The 21,972-nt window shown below is 30.0% G+C and overlaps 1 protein-coding gene across 1 annotated transcript in view; it reads left to right on the top strand.

Moving 5' to 3' along the window:
• LOC122509958 (chaoptin) overlaps nucleotides 1-21,972 on the top strand; it is a 111,979-nt gene that overhangs the window by 75,928 nt on the left and 14,079 nt on the right. The window contains exons 5-8 of the mRNA XM_043624309.1: nucleotides 1,452-1,570; nucleotides 18,101-18,247; nucleotides 19,990-21,015; nucleotides 21,075-21,938. Of these exons, the coding sequence (XP_043480244.1) occupies nucleotides 1,452-1,570; nucleotides 18,101-18,247; nucleotides 19,990-21,015; nucleotides 21,075-21,938 (2,156 nt within the window). The remainder of the gene's footprint in view (nucleotides 1-1,451; nucleotides 1,571-18,100; nucleotides 18,248-19,989; nucleotides 21,016-21,074; nucleotides 21,939-21,972) is intronic.

Raw genomic sequence — 21,972 nt, 5'->3', positions numbered from 1 at the left:
CTAGTTACAAAACGCAACGCAAAACGCTACCATGGGACTCCAGCCTGACCTAGGGTACGTCCCTTTAAGACACAACCTACATAAGTGGGATGGGTCTCGAAGACCCAATTCCGAAACGACAAAATCAAATCTTTTTACCAATCTGATAATTAGTCAGCCTCTTTTTCCATCTCCCTAAAAATATTTTCCAAAAATCTAAAAACTCCCTAAAATCCTAGTGGGGACAAACTATTAAAAAACAGCATCCCCAAGAGAATGGGATGTCAAACAGTATCCTTACAAGACAACTAGAGACAAGTCAGTTATAAAATCATTCACTCTCAGTATTCAGTTCAATCTTAAACATTCATACAGTGTTCAGTCTCAGTTTTCAATACTAAAATTCAATTTTAAACTTCCAAGTTCAATTCTATTTAAAAAAGTTATAAGTGTTTTAATACAAGTGTCAATTTTATTATTAAATTCAAATAATTTCACAAATATATCGAAATCATAAATTGATATATCGATACGTCGATACATTTAAATCGATTATTAATAATCGATATTACAAAAATACCAAATTATTTCACGTTTTTGAAGGCAACGATTTTATTCATAAACTATAAATAAAAAGTGAGTACAAATTCAAAAATATTCTTATTAAGTTCATCTTTCTCTTCTTAACTTTCTCAAATCTTGTCCCAATTCCCAAACCCAGGTTCTATGACTGAGAACTATAAAATTTTAATACCTTTTTAAAACTATTTTTGACTCCTGAAATTGTTACCTATGTTATCGAACCCTGTCATCTTACTTTTCTGAGTGTTCGATGATTTGGTTTCATTCCTTATAAATTAAAATCCAAAAATCCTAAAATTTCATTTCAAAACAAAATAAAACTCGAAAGTGTCCCGAACTATTAAGCGAGAGCTTAGGTTCAAATCACACACATAATTCCATTTATTAAATATTCATTTATTTAATAAATTGAATTTAAAATAACTATGTTTAGTCCATAGGACGTAACATTTGTATTCTTTTTTTAAAAGTAAAAAAGTTTTTTCAATTTTTTGACTAAATAGTAATTAATATTAATTATTTATCAATTGGTTACAAGAAATGTTTTTAAAAATATTTTATTGAAAAATTAAATTATATTTTGTGTAATTTTTTAGGAATTACTTTGTAAATTAAGATAAATATTTATCCTTGTAAACAATTTTTATTCTTAATCGCGCTTTGCAAAAATTTCTTTTTTGTGAATCTTGATGAAAACAGTTGCAATACACACTAAAAAAAAAGTTTTACTTTTAGCCTGTTTTCGAGGCTGAATTTAAGGTGTAAACGGAGTCAGCCCCATTAAACAAGGACAGACTTATGTGAAATACATGGGCTGAATTTAAGGTGTAAACGGAGTCAGACTTTTTTTTCCTGTGTAACATATAACATTTAATATTATTTTTTTGCAGGAGCGTACAATCTACGGGAACTTGACCTAGCTGTAAACTTTCTCCAAGAGTTCCCTACTGATGCATTGAGACATTTGGACGAGCTGAAGTTTTTGAATATTTCTGACAACTTAATAACAGTAAGTTGTGATATTCAAATTTTCTTCTCAAAAAATACAAGTTATCCAATTTAGAGAAAAGTTTATAAGTACATTAGGTAACTGAAGTAAAGTATACAGAATAGTCGACCACTTAACAACTTGGAGTGGTAATTGCTGAAATTATTTAATAAAATGTAAATTACTAACTCACCAGATACTATCAAGAAATTTATATTTTATTCAAAAATTTTAGTACCCAAGGAGCACGTAAGCTTATCTTGACATCACTGTAATATTACATTGGAGATTCGTTATATTACACTGTAGTATTACAGTGATCTTACTGAGATATCAAAATGTCCCCCTGGAGGTAATATTACGTTGTTATATCAAGAGAATATTACCTGGTAATACTAAGGTAATATTAACGTAATGTTAAGGTAATATTCAGATAAAATTAGAATAATTTTATAATTTAGAAAAAAACATTTCACAAAGCTGGACTTGAACCCTGAACCTTGCGCACAGTAATCAAGAGTCTTACCACTGAGCCAAACTTACTTGTAGTGTATTAAGATTTTTGATAAAATATGAAGAACTTTAAAAAACTTACAAAGATTATATACCGTCGAGAATCTTAATACACTACAAGTAAGTTTGGCTCAGTGGTAAGACTCATGATTACTATGCACATGGTTCTGGGTTCGAGTCCAACTTTGTGAAATGTTTTTTTCTAAATTATAAAATTATTCTAATTTTATCTGAATATTACCTTAACATTACGTTAATATTACAGTGTAATATTACCTTAATATTACCAGGTAATATTCTCTTGATGTAACAACGTAATATTACCTCCAGGCGGACATTTTGATATCCCAGTAAGATCACTGTAATATTACAGTGTAATATAACGAATCTCCAATGTAATATTACAGTGATGTCAAGATAAACTTACGTGCTCCTTGGGTAATAATACCACTAAAAATTATTAAGTGTCCGACTACTGTCTGGTTTACTTTAAGTTAATAATAAGTAAATTAGTAAATAGAAGGACTACGGAAATAGTCAAATTTGACTAATTGAATTAATTACCAAAACTTTTAGTTATTTTTACATAACTTAAAAAGTAAGTTTAACTGATAATTTGTCGATATCAACTATTTAAGTTTTAAAATACTAGCAAATGTTACGCAATTTTTTGAGATTTTTAACCCCCCTGTCACGCAATTTTATGCAATTTCACATGTAAAAAATACATTGTATCACGTTTAGTAGAGACCCCTCCCCTACCTCCAAAAACGTGACATCATTTGCGAACGTTCCCAATTACAAAATTTCATATTGCTTCCTCATAGAGGAAGGATTGTATTAGCAAAATTTTCGATTGCGATTTTTTGACATATTTATAAATTTTTTTTTATTATACCTAATCTTTTAGTACTTTATATACGAATGGGCACTGGTATAAATGTTCTAAATAAATAAAAAAAATTTTCGACGTATTTTGACCTCCGCCCACATAGCACAATATCTTACTGTAAGTTTGTGGTGTGGATTATACGTATAGTTTGTAAGGATAGGGTTGTATACTTGTGGTAAACTGAAGGTAAACTTTAAATTTCCGCCATTACGGTAAGCTTACAAGTAAACGTTATTGTAAGCTTACATGTAAAGGTTACTGTAAGCTTACAAGTAAAGGTTACTGTAAGCTTACAAGCAAACTTTACTGTAAGCTTACCAGAAAAGGTTATTGTAAGCTTACAAGAAAAGGTTATTGTAAGCTTACAAGTAAAGATTGTTGTAAGCTTACAAGTAAAGATTGTTGTAAGCTTACAAGTAAAGGTTATTGTAAGTTTACAAGTAAAGGTTGTTGTAAGCTTACAAGTAAAGGTTGTTGTAAGCTTACAAGTAAAGGTTATTGTAAGCTTAAATGGTAAGGTTGTGGTAAGGTTACTATAAAGTTGTAAGGTTGAGGTAAGGTTGTGGTAAGTTTACTAAATAAGGTAAATCTTTACAAAATAATTTATAATATAATTAAAAACTAAATAACAAAATTTTTTAAAAAAATTTTTGGTCTTGCTCTATTTTGGAAATCTAACAAGCCGTTGAAAATCTTGAAAACAAATTTGGGAGGACTGGGATTCGAACCCGGGATCGACGCGCATAAACCTAACATCCTAACTAACTGAGCTAAGTGGGGAACTGACAAAGAAAAAATCAATATTGCTTTTTAGGTGAACCAAGAAGATGACTAACTCTTTAAAAGCAAAATGTATTTTTTCTTTGTCAGTTCCCTACTTAGCTCAGTTAGTTAGGATGTTAGGTTTATGCGCGTCGATCCCGGGTTCGAATCCCAGTCCTCCCAAATTTGTTTTCAAGATTTTCACCGGCTTGTTAGATTTCCAAAATGGAACAAGACCAAAAATTTTTTTAAAAAATTTTTTATTTATTTTTTAATTATATTATAAATTATTTTGTAAAGATTTACCTTATTTAGTAAACTTACCACAACCTTACCTCAACCTTACAACTTTATAGTAACCTTACCACAACCTTACCATTTAAGCTTACAATAACCTTTACTTGTAAGCTTACAACAACCTTTACTTGTAAGCTTACAGTAACCTTTACTTGTAAGCTTACAATAAACTTTTCTTGTAAGCTTACAGTAAAGTTTGCTTGTAAGCTTACAGTAACCTTTACTTGTAAGCTTACAGTAACCTTTACATGTAAGCTTACAATAACCTTTACTTGTAAGCTTACCGTAATGGCGAAAATTTAAAGTTTACCTTAAGTTTACCACAATAGTATACAACCCTATCCTTACAAACTATACGTGTAATCCACACCACAAACTTACAGCAAGATATTGTGCTATGTGGGCGATGTCCAAAAAACGGATTTTAAAAATTTGTCCCGATGTGTGTGTGTGTGTGTGTGTGTGTGTGTGTGTGTGTGTGTGTGTGTACTAACATTACATTTGCCTCAATATCTCAGAACGAGAAAGAGCTAAAGGCCTCAATTTTTTTTTAAATTGCAGGTCTCCCCGGGGGACATAAAATGAGAGTATTTTCAGCCCGATTCATAAAGTTTAACTATATTTTTTTTGCATTTTTCTTTTTGTAAAAAAACGTTTTTTGGCCATAACTTAAAAAAATGTTAAGACACCTATAAATGTTTTTCTTTAGTTTTGTAGAGTTTTTTCAGACTCATCTTTTGAGCCCTAATTGAACATTTTTCGTTCATGTTAACCGGAAATATTAAACTTTTAAAAATAAAAAATTTTGGAAAATAAGACTTTTTTGAAAATTTTGTTGAAAAATGTAGAAGTTTAGTTTTGTTTTGTATTTAGTTTTGTAGAGTTTTTTCAGACGCATCTTTTGAGTTCTAATTAAACATTTTTTGTCCATATTAACCGAAGATATTAAACTTTTAAAAATCAAAAATTTTGGAAAATAATTTTTTTTGAAAATTTTGTTACGACACCTATAAATGTTTTTCTTTAGTTTTGTAGAGTTTTTTCAGACGCATCTTCTGAGCTTTCATTGAACATTTTTTGTCCATATTAGCCGGAGATATAAAAATTTTAAAAATCTAAAATTTTAAAAATAAGATTTTTTAAAAAATTTTTTTAAATTATGTAAAAGTAACTTAAAAAAATTATTACCAACTTGAAGAGCATTAAAAACGCTTAGATTGACCTATTTTTTAACCTGATTCGGGCAGAAATTATGAAATTATTTGTATTTGAAAAATCAAAAATTGTGGAAAATATCATTTTTTCAACATTCTTGTTTATTAACTTATGTGTAATTATTAAACTATTATTACCATCTTATAGAATATATAAAAACACATTTTTTGGACCAAGATTTAATTATTTTTAACCCTTTTATAAATAGTAATTCTTATACACTACCGTCCAAAAGTATCAGGACGATTACATTCGACTCTATGAAAAAACATGCCATCACTTTTTCAATCATATCTCGGAAATAAAAGGAGATAAAAGAAAGAATTAAATACGGTTAGAAAGCTGATTAAATTTTGCGTAAAATAAGCTGTCTTTAAAGTCATTTCGATAATTATTTTTTGAGTTGTAGAGTGAGAAAGAAATAAAAAAAATTATCAAAATTTCTCATTTTTGTCTCTTGACTTAAACTTTTTCAAAAATCTAAGAAAATTTAGATAAATGTTTTTTAAAAATACAGAAATCTTTGTTAGAATTTCAGCTTTAAAATAAGCCTTTGAAAATTAAAAAAGGTTAATCCGTTTTCGATATATCATTAAAAATGTGAAGCCGTGTTTCGACCGATTGGTGCATTGAAATTCAACAGTGATGACTCGATTCTAGCTTCGCGTAGCTGCGAATGGGAGAGAAAACCGGGACGAATTTTTGCTGGAGAATAATGAATAATGATGTTTGACGAGTAATATAAAGAAACTCAAAAGTTCATCGTTGCCCCGCATGAATTCGTTCCTGTTTTCTCTCTCATTCGCTGCCGCGCGAAGCCATAGAACCGAGTCGTCGCAGTTGAATTTCAATGCACCAATCGGTCGAAATACGGCTTCACATTTTTAATGATATATCGGAGACGGATTAACCTTTTTTAATTTTCGAAGGCTTATTTTAAAGCTGAAATTCTAACGAAGATTTCTGTGTTTTTAGAAAAATTTTATCTAAATTTTTCTAGATTTTTGAAAAAGTTGAAGTCAAGAGACAAAAATTAGAAAATTTGATAATTTTTTTATTTCTTTCTCACTCTACAACTCAAAAAATAATTATCGAAATGACTTTAAAGGCGGCTTATTTTACGCAAAATTTAATCAGCTTTCTAACCGTATTTAATTCTTTCTTGTATCTCCTTTTATTTCCGAGATATGATTGAAAAAGTGATGGCATGTTTTTTTATAGAGTCGAATGTAATCGTCCTGATACTTTTGGACGGTAGTGTATTTCAATTATTATTATTTCTATGCGGAAGCAAAGTGTTCATGAAATGAACACCAAAATTATAAAAATGTACAACTTGGCAGCGGTTTTTTCAAATATAAACATCAATTTTTGAATTACAAAATAATAATTATTTTTTAACTAAGGAAAAAAATTTCCATAATTTCTCTTTCTCATTTCAAAACTTGGCGTGACAATACTAAAAACCGCTGCCAAGTTGTACATTTTTATAATTTTGGTGTTCATTTCATGAACACTTTGCTTCCTTATAGAAATAATAATAATTAAAATATAAGAATTACTTTTTATAAAAGGGTTAAAAATAATTAAATCTTGGTCCGAAAAATGTGTTTTTATATATTCTATAAGATGGTAATAATAGTTGAATAATTACCCAGTGAGAAGTTTCTTACCAGTCCAATATCGGTCCAATATTGGGAGCCAAGAGACCAATCATCGGTCCAATAAAGGCTCCCAATATTGGACCAATATGGGCTGATGCTTGGGATGTAACGGGTTCGCCAAGCATCGGAAAAATCAATGATAGGCGAGAGATATCCGCGTCATTAAATAGATTCGCAGATATACTCTGGTCTCGCGACGAATCTCTCGATACTTATATACACTGGAGTCGCCGTGTCAGTTGCGAGAACGGTTACAGCGTCCCTCTTGCGGCAGAGATAAGAATTGTCACGTAAACTGCGGGTATAATAAGGCCGTCATCGGTAAAGCGATTTAGCAGTTTACGTGACAATTCTTATCTCTGCCGCAAGAGGGACGCTGTAACCGTTCTCGCAACTGACACGGCGACTCCAGTGTATACACGGAGAGAAGGTTGAACGTAAAATCACGGTGTGATCAGAGTCTTAGGCGATGAATGGAAACTCATCATAATTTTCTACAAGATGTAGCGCTCTCTGACGGTTACTGTCACTGCCACTTGCGATTCGTGAATGGAAAAACTCGGTGAAATCACTCAGATTTACCGTGAACTTTCCCCCTCTTTTAACCTTCTGAATTAGACACTGTCGTTTACAGTTCAAATTTCACTCCGTGTATACGTATCGAGAGATTCGTCGCGAGACCAGAGTATATCTGCGAATCTGTTTAATGACGCAGATATCTCTCGCCTATCATTGACTTTTCAATGATAGAATTTTTTTGTAGAATGCTATTTCCTAATAGCTGCTGCATTTTTAAATAATTATAATTTATAAATAATAAATTATTTATTATTTATATGAATTATTAAAAAAAAATAATTAAACAAATAAATATATTAAACAAAAATTATAAACATTAATTTTTTATTATTATTTAATTTAAAAAATTTATTTAAAAAAATTTGTTCTCTTGGTTCCCAATATTCGGCCAATATTGGACCAATATTAACAACCGATGCTTGGCGAACCCGTTACATCCCAAGCATCAGCCCATATTGGTCCAATATTGGAAGTCAATCGGCGCCCAGCACGTCAACCAATATTGGACCGATATTGGACCGATTAAAGTCTATTGGCAATTTCTCACTGGGTACACATAAGCGTTAATAAACAAGAATGTTGAAAAAATGATATTTTCCACAATTTTTGATTTTTCAAATACCAATAATTTGATAATTTCTGCCCGAATCAGGTTAAAAAATAGGTCAATCGAAACGTTTTTTAATGCTCTTCAAGTTGGTAATAATTTTTTGAAGTTATTTTTACATCATTTAAAAAAATTTTTATAAAAGTCTTATTTTTCAAAATTTTAGATTTTTAAAAGTTTAATGTCTCCGGTTAATATGGACGAAAAATGTTCAATTAGGGCTCAAAAGATGCGTCTAAAAAAACTCTACAAAACTAAATATAAAACTAAACTTCTACATTTTTTAACAAAATTTTAAAAAAGTCTTATTTTCCAAAATTTTTGATTTTTAAAAGTTTAATATCTCCGGTTAATATAGACGAAAAATGTTTAATTAGGGCTCAAAAGAAGCGTGTGAAAAAACTCTACAAAACTAAAGAAAAAGATTTATAAGTGTCCTAACATTTTTTTAAGTTATGTCCAAAAAACGTTTTTTTACAAAATGAAAAATGCAAAAAAAAATAGTTGAACTTCATGAATCGGGCTGAAAATACTCTCATTTTATGTCCCCCGGGGAGACCTACAATTTAAAAAAAATTGAGGCCTTTAGCTCTTTCTCGTTCTGAGATATTGAGGTAAATGTAATGTTAGTACACACACACACACTCATCGGGACAAATTTTTAAAATCCGTTTTTTGAACTTCGGAGATCAAAATACGTCGAAATTTTTTTTTATTTGTTTAGAACATTTATACGGGGAGTTCCTGTGCATGTATAAAGTACTAAACTATTAGGCATAATAAAAAAAAATTTATAAATATGTCAAAAACTGACAATCCAAAATTTTGCTAATACAAAGCTTCCTTTATGAGGAAGCAATAATTAATTCTTATTTAATATTAATTAATACTTACTAAAAAACCAATATATAAAAAAACTAATATAGTAAAAATTGTGATTATAAAAGAAAAATTATAATTTAATAAAATTCTTAAAAATTTGGATTAAAAAAAAATAAAATTTATAGTAATTTTTTTCCATAAGAAAGTAAAAATTTTGTAACATAAAAATGTGATTGACAAATTAAAATTATGACTATTTATTTCTTTTATTTTATAAGAATCATTGAATATTCTCAATTTTATTTTTAATTACAATTGAGCGGATGGGGAGAAGAACTCGCCAAACGCGAGACCATAAAGGATAGTTCCAGTCAGGTAGCAGTGTGTGGCCCAGAGGCGCTCACTGATACCTGACTGATATTATCCCTTACGGTCTCGCGCTTGCGAGTTCTTCTTCCCATCCGCTCAATTGTAATTGAGAAAAAGAAATGGTTCAATTTATTTCCTTTAAAAAACTGAAAATTGTCATTAAGGAGGTTCTATGGCAAATAGAATTAACATTAAGAATTTAATGAAACTTGGACCACTGTTAGATAAAGGTTTGAAAAATATGTAGTTAAATTTTGGAGACATGAGGGTACTTGTGAAAAAAGTTATAAGCGTTTTAGTTTCTTAACTTTTAACATTAAGTTTTATGGAAATTGAGTACTTTTTCATACATATTTACTCACTACGAAGTATTTAACATTAAAAAATTCATGAAACATTTTTTAATACAAAACAGATATCTAATGATTAAATATCTGTTAAAAAAAATGTCATTAGGTACCTGTGAGAGTTACAATAATTTAATTTGTAAAAATGTTTCATGTTTTATACAGTGTATTAAACAGCCCACATAGCACAATAGTATGAGGTAAGCAGAGATGTTAACTATTTCAAATAAATCTATTTCAAATGCAAAATAGAAAATGCAAAATGCCTATTTTCATTTTACATTTTAAATGCATTTGCCGAAAACCATTTTGCATTTTGATTTGAAATGGTTTTTTTCATTATTTTGTATTTGAAAATGCAAAATACAAGAAAATTTTTTTTATATTGTAGCAATTTTTTCTTTTAAGGAGGTTCTCCTGCTAATTCATTTTATTTTAAATTTTACCAAACTTTTTGGGAAAATATTCATTTTTACATGCTAAAAACGGAAATTTTCAGGTTCAAAGTTTCAATATTTACATAGGATTTCACATCCAGCATTCGAAAATGAGATATTTTATTTAATTGCTGACAAAGTTTTCTTACAATTTTTTCAAAAATGTAGTTTATTGTATAAAGTCAAATTAATAGAATAATATATAAAACAGTTTCATAAGGGATACAATCTTATTTTATGGAAAAGTCAAAAAGTTACGTAAAAATAAAGTTCATTTAAAAAAAGCATTTTATTTTGTAAAACCATTTTGAAAATGCGTATTTTCTATTTTGCATTTGAAATAACTTTTTGAAAACTATTTTATATTTTATATTTGAAATACTTTTTGTGATACCATTTAGTATTTAGCATTTTAAATAGGTTTTGAGACCCATTTTTAACATCTCTGGAGGTAAGGTTATGTTGATGAGTACTAATCGTAAGGCTCATAAGGTTACACGATATTGCTGTGGTAGACCTGAGGTGAACTAAAAACTTCCGCCATGGAGGTAAGGTTACATGTTAGAGTGTGGTAAGTATATATGATAAGGCTATGGTAACCTTACACGTTAAGGTTGAGATAACCTTACACGTTAAGGTTGATGTAACCTTACACTCCAAGTGCGAAATGCCAAGACTGCAAAAACGGCCCATCATTGGTGCAGTAATGTCTGCCGACAATTGGCAGTAGTTACTGGGCCATTATTGGTGTCCAAAACGTCCCATTACTGGGCCAATGATAGCGCCGATGGTCACAATTTCAAATTTTTTAAGACTGGGCCAGCTCTCGGCCCAATAATGGCACATTCATGGCAAAGTTTATCAATGTTTAATGGCAAAAGACAATTGCCAGTGATGTGCCGACCATCGGACCATTAATCCCTGCTGGAAGTAAAGAGATACAAAGAGATTAAAAAAAGGGGATAAAAAAAGATTAGAAAATATAATAGTTTGGAGATGCAAAATGGATACTTAAAAGAGATACAATTTTTTTATCTCTTTCTATAACTTTATATTTATATATCTTTTTATCCCTTCTAATCTCTTTATATACAGTTTTAGATATAGAAATATATAGAAAAAAATATATAGAAAGAGATAAAAAATTGGGGATGCAAAGTGGTGAATTAAAGAAGATAGAACTTTTCAATCTCTTTCTATTCATACATTTCTGTCTTCCTCTATCCATTTTCACATCCTTTCTAATCCAAAGGAAAGTAAAAAAGGAGATACCCCTTATAGAAGAAATCGATTAATTTCAATTAAAAACTTTCTCTATTGTTGTTAATTGAGTTTCTTAATCGTGTTGTTTTAATTCATTACGATTAACTATATGAAAAATTTGCAAGTAAATCTTTAATAAATTTTTAGAAAAGTTTCGATGCTTTGTGAGTTTAAAACTAATTTTGGTTGTCTATTACTGATAAACATTTATTGGTTAAATATATTTACAATAAACTATAAAAATATGGAAGTTATAAACTCAAACAAAAACGTACAATCGCACAGTGCATAACACACGCTTTCTGATCTACGGATCTACTGACCCGACGCCATGACACATAACAGCTGGGAAGATCGACGCATGCGCGTATAAGTTTATGAGTATGTATATAGAAAGGGATATACTATAGTAGATTAGAAGAGATAATCTTATTATATCTCCTCAAATCCCCATATTCTTAACTATCCCTATCTCTTCTAAATAAAGTAATAGGAGATAGAATATGGGATTGAAAGAAGATTAAAAGAATAACATTCGGAAAAGAAGAATGATAAAAAGGAATAAAAAAGGTTTATAGTTTTGCAGTCTCGCATTTCTATCTTTTTCTATCTCAATAATGGGAATAATGGTAATAAATAAGTGTTAATAAGATCCTACATAAAAAGCGATGGAAGGGTATAAATAGGATATCAATAGTTATTAAGAAAAGGTTATAAATGTGGAGAAAGAAGAGTATCGAGAACTTCTGTCATAAAAAGAGATAGAAGTTTATAGACAGGTTATTAAAAGGTATTGAGAATAGGTTATTAATAGGTATAAAGAATAGTGTCTATAAGGTCTAACATTGAAAGAGATACAAGGAAATAGACAGGATTTTAAAAGTAATAGAGAAAAGGTGATTGAAAGGAATAACAAAAAGTTGTAATAAGATTGTATATAAAAAGAGATAGAAGGGTTTAAAATGGCTATTAAAAGTTATTCAAAAAAGGTGATTAAAAGAAATAGCAAACAAGTTGATAAAGGTAGGAATAGAAAGGCATAAAGAAGTATAGGTAAGAGATTAAAAGTTATACATTATTCATATCTCTTTCTATATTAGCAATAGAAAGGGATTAAAAGAGAAAAGGTTTCTATCTATTTACTTCCAGCAGGGATGGCACATTAGTGGCACTTTAATGGCAAACATTTTGTATCTTTGATGGCAAATTATAATTGCCAGTATTAAGGCGCAGCTTGGCTCAATAAAGGCACATTCACGGCAAAGTTGATCAATCTTTAATGGTAAAAGACAATTGCCAGTGATGTGACGAAGATCGGCCCATTAAAGGTACATTAATGGCATTTTAATTTGGTAAAATTTTTTATAAGAATTTAATTTTAAGAAACATTCAGTTATTCAATAAATTATTTATTTTGTATTTAAATAATTGAATAAGCTTGAAAAGGATTCAAATTAAAATATTTGAAACTTTGAATTTTCTATATTTTTAACTGTCAATTTTAAAGAATTAATTTTTTTGAAAAAGTTTAATTAAGTATTAATTTAAAAAAGAAGTTATTAATGTTTTCAAATAATTTTACAATTAAAGAAATTCGTGAATAAATGTAACAGAAACCTTTTTTTGAGTTAAATTTTTCCTTTATTATCTAAAAATTAAGAAATTTTCAATTTCACTTTCAATTAATATTTGCAATTGACAAATAAAATTTATAAACATTTTTTTCCTTTATTTTTTTAAAATCTTTGAATTTTTCTTAAAGCAATTGTAATTAAGAAATAGAAATGATGCAAATTATTTCCTTAAGAAAATTTATTGAATAAATGAATGTTTTTTAAAATTTAATTCTCATAATTCAATTTTAAGAAACATTTAGTTATTCAATAAATTATTTATTTTTGCATTTAAATAATTAAATTCTCGTAGAATTTTCTAGTAAAAATTTATTTCAAAATGGATTCTAGTCAAATTTTTAGATAATAATTAAATATTAAAAATATGCCATGAATTTTGATATTAAAATTTTTTGAAATTCAATTGCCAATGATGTGACGAAGATTGACCCATTAAAGGCACATTAATGGCACTTTAATGACAAAAATTTTGTATCTTTGATGGCAAAATATAATTGCCAGAATTGGGGCGTTGCTTGGCCCAATAATGGCACATTCACGGCAAAGTTGATCAATCTTTAATGGTAAAAGACAATTGTCAGTGATGTGACGAAGATCGGCTCATTAATGGCTCATTATTGGCACTTTAATGGCAAAAAATTTGTATCTTTCATTGCAAATTATAATTGCCAGTATTGGGGCGTAGCTTGGCCCAATAGCGGCACATTCATGGCAAAGTTGATCAATCTTTAATGGCAAAATTCAATTGCCAGTGATGTGACGAAGATCGGTCCATTAATGGCTCATTAGTGGCACTTTAATGGCAAAAATTTTGTATCTTTGATGGCAAAATATAATTGCCAGAATTGGGGTGTATTTTGGCCCAGGAATGGCACATTAATGTCTATCTATCATTTTGTATCTATGATGGCAAATTATAATTGCCAATATTGGGACGTAGCTCGACCCAAGAATGGCACAGTATTGGCCAGTGTAGTGTAGCTTATAAGAACCCTTTTGCTTCCTCGACTTCAAGTCAGAGTAGCAGAGTGATCAGAGTGTTAGGCTGTGGTGCGTCAGGTTCAGGTATCGATCCCCGCGAGATGTAAGAATTTTTCAAATATTTGTAAGTTTGCGTTTAATTTAGGGAAATAAGCCGTATAAATGTTATAAATTAATTAGTTAATTAAATAAAAAAAAATTTATTTTTATTTTTTTCTAATTTTGTCAACACTGGGGGAGTAATGGCAGCCAATATTGGGCCATTAATGTCTGCTGAGATCTGGCTGCCAATAATGGGCCACTAATGTCTGCCGAGATCTGGCGGCCAATATTGGGCCATTAATGTCTGCCGAGATCTGGCTGCCGACGTCCAACCGCGGTTAACACCACAAGAGGCGGCGCAAAGTCGGGCCAATATTGTCTGCCAAGTCTCGATGCCAGCTTTGCCAATACTGGGCCAGTGTTGGGCCGCGTTGGTTTTCGCACTTGGGACGTTAAGGTTGAGGTAACCTTACACGTTAAGGTTGAGGTAACGTTACATGTTAAGGTTGAGGTAAGGTTATATATGTCAAGGTTGAGGTAAGGTAATTAATAAGTTGTAAGGTTAAGGTAAGGTTGTGATAAGTTTACCAGTTATGGAAAATATTGACAAAATAATTAATAATATAATAAATAAATATTAAATTAGAAAGTTAAGTTTGTTGCTCTTCTCTATTTTGGAAACCTGACATGACCCAGGTAGAAAAATTTAATGGAAGCCTAGATATATGCTAGCGCCACCACTGGAATTTGCATGGCAGTTTATCTCGCCGACGTCTTCTAGCGCCTTGAATGGCGCGAGCACTTTCCGCTAGAATACAACATAACCTCAAATTTCTGTTGCATAAACTGTCAAAGGTGTTTGCTTTTATTTTTAAAGTAAAAGTAAATGTTTGCTTGTAGAATATTGTGGCATTTAAAAACAATAATAGTAAAGGATTCTAAGTATTTATATATTTGTAATTGTATTAAATTTAAATATAAATTAATATTGCATTATAAATTTCTTGTTCATTCGTTAATTTATACACTTATTTATAAAAGAATTTTTAGTATATATAAGTCTTATTCAACCTCCAAGAAAATTTTTAAATATATTTTAAGTAATTAATCTAACGATTTATCACCAAGAATAACAATAAATACTTTTTGATGGATCAAATATATTATTAATTTCTCTCCATTCGAATTAGAAAACATAACCTCAAAATAGATTTATTTTTTCTTTATTTTTAATTGACCTGACAGAAAAGATTTACTGATTTTAAATAGGAACTTAATTTTTTCAATTATTATTATTATTATTATTATTATTATAAAAGAATTGGTTAATTTCAAAAATTTTAATTTCAATGTTTAACATGTGTAACTATTTTTGACACTGTTACTGTGAAGAAATAAATAATTTTTTATGGAAATTTAATAATAATTTATTCTTAAAATTTCCATATTTAAAAACAATTTTATACAGCAAATAATGATCAAAATTTTGATTACGCTTGGGATTAAGAATAGGTTACCGTTTTCTGAATTAAAATCTATTACCACAACTTTAAACGAAATGTGTATTTATCTTCAAATACGTTTGAATTTCATTGCAGGCAGATAATTAGTAAATGTTTTTTATATGTACACAATTTTTTTAATTATATTCGTCAAAAGAAATGACACTTGAATCATCTTTTAATTCGCGAAATAAAGTTTTGGCAGGTGAGGTTATGTTCATTCTAGCACTGCGAGCAGAATGCGAGAAAGGCGCTAGACTAAAAAAGTGTTTCAAATGCTTTCAGCGCCACTACAGCGCAATGGAACGCAAGAGTGGCACCATGCTAGCGCCACCAAATTTTTCTACTAGGGGAAGCAGAAAATTTTGAAAACAAATTTGGGGGGACTGGGATTCGAACCCGGGATCGACGCGCATAAACCAATCATTCTAACTAACTGACCCAGATAACAAAATGCGCGTTGTGTGCTACTAATATCATCTGCACGCGTGCCGATTTATCCGCACTATGCGCGTTCACTGGACCACTCAGATGCGTCATCATATGCGATCCATAACTGTCGCATATTGTGATGGGCACATGCGTGACGGTATAATGCGAATAAATTATATTTATACTTCAGCCTTATTTGAATTAAATAAAAAGAAAAGATTATTGACATTAGTAATTTTTTTTAAATTAAAATGTTATTTATAAAAACGATTTTAATTTAATATTTCAGTACAATTTTGGAATTGAAATTGTTAAAAACTTCCAAATTCTTTTTTTGAGGTTATATCTAATACAACAAAAATATATATGTACTTTAAACAAATTAAATTTAACTTTCTTATTTTGCTGCAGTACTAAAAATTAAATCCACAATAATTCCTCACAATAATATCGCAATAAAAAACAATAAAAAATGAAATCACAATAAAAACTTATTTTGATAACACACCACAAACAATGCTGTCGCCATTATAAAATGTGTGATTGCCGATACGGGTGGTTGTGCATCATTAATTGCGTGCGTATTAAGTGCAGTTCACTGCACACGCATTCACAGCATTCGCACTGTGGATGGTAAAATGCGTATGGATTGACTCTTCTAGCGAGTCGCACTTGTGAACGGAACATGCTTATCATTTTGTATCACAGGCGCTTACGAAATGCAGTTCACAACACTCGCATTATTACCAGCGTCACAGACGATAGTAAGATGCGTATATGAACCGACTCATCTGGTAAGTCGCAGTTAGTGCAAGAAACATGCGTTTAAATGCGACGCACGATTGTTATCTGGGGAGCTAAGTACAGAACTGTCAGAAGGAAAATCAATTTTGCCTTTAAGGTGAACCAAGAATATGATTAACTCCTTAAAGGCAAAATTAATTTTCTTGCTACCAGTTCTCCACTTAGCTCAGTTAGTTAGGATGTTAGGTTTATGCGCGTCGATCCCGGGTTCGAATCCCAGTCCCCCCAAATTTGTTTTCAAAATTTTCTGCTTCATATCAGGTTTCCAAAATAGAGAAGAGCAACAAACTTAACTTTCTAATTTAATATTTATTTATTATATTATTAATTATTTTGTCAATATTTTCCATAACTGGTAAACTTATCACAACCTTACCTTAACCTTACAACTTATTAATTACCTTACCTCAACCTTGACATATAACCTTACCTCAACCTTAACATGTAACGTTACCTCAACCTTAACGTGTAAGGTTACATCAACCTTAACGTGTAAGGTTATCTCAACCTTAACGTGTAAGGTTACCATAGCCTTATCATATATACTTACCACACCCTAACATGTAACCTTACCTCCATGGCGGAAGTTTTTAGTCCACCTTAGGTCTACCACAGCAATATCGTGTAACCTTATGAGCCTTACGATTAGTATTCAACATAACGTTACCTCATACTATTGTGCTATGTGGGAGCTGTCTAAACGTCTGGTAACATTGCACAGAATTTGCTACTCAAAACTAAATGTAAACAAGTCGTATACGACTTGTTTACCTTTTACAACACGACTAAAGAAATGCGGTGTTGCCAGACGTTTCAAAGTACCAAACAAGTCAAATCACAAAATAATGGTTTCTGTTTTGATTAGTTAAGTGAAGCAATAGAACCTCCTTAAAGAATAAGAGTTATGAAAATTGTTTTATTTCAAAAGAAATTTATGAGTGAACAAAATTGTTTTTGAGAAATAGTAAATATGAAAAATGGGTATATTTTTAATTTCTTAATCATAAATTTTTAATAAATACGAAGATTATTAGAAGTAAAATTAAGAAAGAAATATCAAAAACTATTTATTATTTTATAATTGAAATTTAATAATATAACAATTTACCTAAATTTTCATGTAGGTTCTTCTCTATGAGGAAGCAAAGTTTATTCTTAAAGTGAAAATAATAATCATTTTTTTTTAAATCGTCATCGCTGTAAAATTTTTCTACGAGGAAGTAACATTGACAGTCCTTCCTGCGTTTATCTAATAGCATACATTTTTTTATCGATATCTGTTATATAATGTCTTAAAAATCAAAATTGTGCGAAAAAGAGATTGAAGAATATTTTTATCAAACTGTCATATTTTGCCTATTGCGAATTGTGTTCTCATTATTGTTTCAGGAAATACAACAAACTCATTTGTCCAGCTTAAACAAATTGCAGGTACTAGATTTAAGTAGAAATTACATAGGCCGTCTAGGAATTAATGCCTTCTCCAGCCTGCCAGCTCTCACAAAATTAGACCTCAGTCTCAATGCTCTCAGAACAGTAAGTCAGTTAAACTTTTTCAATTTTCGAATAAATACATTTCAAATTACGCTGGGGAAAAGGGACCTGTAAAACTCTAAATAATTGAAATTTACATTGCTCTTTACGATGTTAATTATGGTTGCCACAAAATCTAGATTTCAAAATTCCAGGCTTTTTCCAGGTTTTCCAGGTTAAAAATATTAAAAATTCCAGGTTAAAATTTAGGAATTATTTGTGATGAAAAAACAAGTATTTTATAAAACTGCATTTTTATGTTTATTTTTCTGAAAGTGATACTTTTGATATTCGATTTTTCAATATATTTTTTTTAAATTATATGGTTTTTTCTATTGAAACTACTTTATTTCATACTCAACAGTAAGAATTTAAGTTGCGCAAAATTAATTTGAAAATATTAAAGTCTTTCTTCTTTGAATTTTACTCGGGCCAATATGTAAAATTTGAATATTTATAAAAGCAATAATCAAAAATAAAAGCAATCAGACCATTAACTTTATTTGAATGTGCATTCACATTTTTTTAGAATATTTTTAATGTATAAAAACATTATTAATCTTTTTAAAGTAATTTTAACATAAACGGAATACAAAATTTAAACATTTTTATCACATATAAAACGGAGGTCAAAAAATTTTTAAAATGCACATAATGATAGAAAAAACATTGTATTTTCTGGCACTATTTTTAAAAAATTTCTAAGAGTTTGAAAAAAACCTTAAAAATTTAGTTTTCTTATAGAACTCCTATTGGAGGCATTTTAAAAAGACTTTAAAGATGAAATTATTTTAGGCATTGTATATAAATTCAGTTTAATAAAATTGTTTAATTTTTTTAATGATAAGTAAGTGCTAAATTTTTTCTATGAAAATGGTTAATAATATTATCAGAGAGTAGATTTTATAAAATTAATCGAGATATCAAAAATGTCACTTTTAGAAGAATCAGCCATAATTAGCACATTGAAGTCATGTCTAAATTAAATAATTTTCATCTTCAAACTTTGTTCAAAATCTTGAACAAAAAGCAACTGGTAACAAAAAATTTTGACAATCGTAATACTAATAAAGATATAAAATCCTATTTTTTACAGTTTTAGTCAATAATTAAAAAGAAAAATTAAATTAATTTAATTTAGTCAATAATTAAAAAAAAATTAAATTAATTTAAAGAGAAGATAACATGGAAAAGGAAAATTGCATGTTAACATTTTTAAAGAAAAATAACATGTTGAATGAAATTTTTCTTAATATCTTTCATTAACCCAAAAAAATTCCAGAAATTCATTCAAATTCCATGCTATTTCCAGGTTTTCCATACTCTTTTTCAATTTCCATGCTATTTCCAGGTTTTCCAGGTTTTCCAGGTTGTGTGGCAACCATGTAATATATTTTTTTATTATTTAAATGAATTTCTTCACCTGTAAAGTAAATACTATTATTTCAATTTTTATTTCTTACTCATGAGAAAGTAGAATCATTAAATTAAATAAACTCTCACCAATGAAGAAAAATTGTCTTTTTGCTTTTAGTGAATCAAGAAATTCCCAATATACATTAATAGATAAAATTAGTCACTGAAAAATGCAATCAAATAGAATTAAAACAATTTTAAAAAGTTGTATGTTGCAAAAATAAAAAAAAACAGTGGAACATTGAAATAAGTTAGGAAAGAACTAAATTCTATATCATTAAATTAAAGTTATCTTAAGATGCGAGTAAAATATTAAAAAAATATTGCAGATTGAAGAATCGGCATTCGAAGGACTAACAAAATTGGAATGGCTATCTTTGGAGGACAACAACATTCTTCTAATTCCTGCAACAGCTCTAGCTCGTCTTCCTTCGCTCACTCATCTACAACTTGAGTTCAACAGAGTGGCTGCTATTTCTACCGAATTGATACGTTCGATTGCTCCAAATCTTCTCGTGCTGGGTCTAAATCGTAATCTCGTTCGCGAAATTCCAGCTAGACTTTTTCACAATTTCGAACGACTAGTCAGCATTGAACTGTCAGGCAATATTCTTTCAGCAGTGACACCACATACATTCGCAGGCTTAGAAGACACTCTCTTGAGTCTCGATCTCTCTAACAATCGTCTAACTTCAATTGGTGAAAATCTGCCCTTGAAAAATCTTTTATATTTAAATCTATCTGGCAATCAGTTAAAACGTATTTCGCCAGAAATATTTCTCCACCTCTCAAATTTAGTGACTCTCAATTTACGAAATAATCCATTATACGGCGGATTCCCGCCAATATTTCCTCAGTCATTGAGAAAACTCGATGCCTCTTATACTGGCTTAAAAATTTTACCGGCAATTCTCTTTCTCAATCTTCATAGTCTAGAGCAAATTTCCCTTGCCGGTAATAAAATCAAAGAAATAAATGAGAATACATTCCAGCATTTGTACAATCTTACGTCTATTGATTTATCGGACAATCGAATCGAACGAATTGATAGAAGCGCGTTTGTTGGTGCCATCAATTTGTACAAGTTGAACTTGAAGGGAAATAAATTAACGTCATTTGTTGGAGAACATTTCAATACTGGAACGAATCTACAATTTCTGGATTTGTCGGATAATCTTATTAATCAATTGTCGCTTACTTCATTTGTCATTCATCCCAGATTAAGGGAATTAAATCTAGCTGGAAACAAATTTACTCAATTTCCAAGCGACTTCGTTAAAACACTTCAGTTTTTGGAAAAATTGAATCTCTCTAGAAATATGTTGCACGTTATTGATGAATTCGGATTTTCACAGGTGAGATAAATTTAAATCTGTTTGAATTACAAAATATTTTATTCCTCTTTATTTTTCAGATGGCTCGCTTACGAATTCTAGAGTTGTCGGGAAATCTAATAGAATCTGTCGAAGAGCTTGCATTTCATAATTCAACTCAACTGCAAGTAATTGATCTCTCCAACAATAATTTGGAATCGCTCAGTGAACGGGCACTGGAAGGTGTTCTTCGATTAGAATATTTAAATCTTGAAAACAACAAATTGACCTCTCTCTCAGAGACAATATTTGACCCATCAAGAATACGATCAGTGGAAAGAATTAATCTGTCGGGCAATAAATTTACTGAAATTCCAACTCGTACATTGCAGAAGCAATCATCGTCACTTTACAGTTTGAACATGGCAAAAAATAGACTTGTTGAGGTGTTTTCCCAAGATATCGTTGGTAATGTAAAAAGGTTGGATCTCTCTGAAAATTCACTAAGTGAGAATGCAGTACGTGGAATTTTGGGCGACGCGAAAATTTTAAGATCTCTAAATCTTGCACAAACTGGAATTAAAAATATAGCACACCTGGAAACACCATTTCTCAGACACTTAAATCTCTCAGGAAACAGTGTCGCAAATATCAAGCCCACTGCTTTAGAGCGAACGACTATGTTAGAAAGTTTAGATATTTCGCAAAATCGTTTGACTGACTTCACTGACATGATAGACACATTCAAAACTCTTCCGGTCCTTAAGAGTTTAGACATATCCAGTAATCCAATTAGGACTATTAATGAAAGCAGCTTTGAAGGACTGGAAATGCTGCGAACCTTGAAGATGTCCAACTTTACAAACTGTACTCGAATTGAGAAAAGCGCTTTCAAAACGTTGCAGAGTAAATTAAAGATTTTGCAGGCTTACGACTATCCAAGACTCGGTTATTTCGATTTACAGGTAAATATTACACAAAGTTAATATAAAAACTATT

The sequence above is a fragment of the Leptopilina heterotoma genome, unplaced genomic scaffold, assembly GCF_015476425.1.
Source record: "Leptopilina heterotoma isolate Lh14 unplaced genomic scaffold, ASM1547642v1 Lhet_65, whole genome shotgun sequence".
Classification (NCBI taxonomy): Eukaryota; Metazoa; Arthropoda; class Insecta; order Hymenoptera; family Figitidae; genus Leptopilina; species Leptopilina heterotoma.
This window is presented reverse-complemented; position numbering and strand designations above follow the sequence as displayed.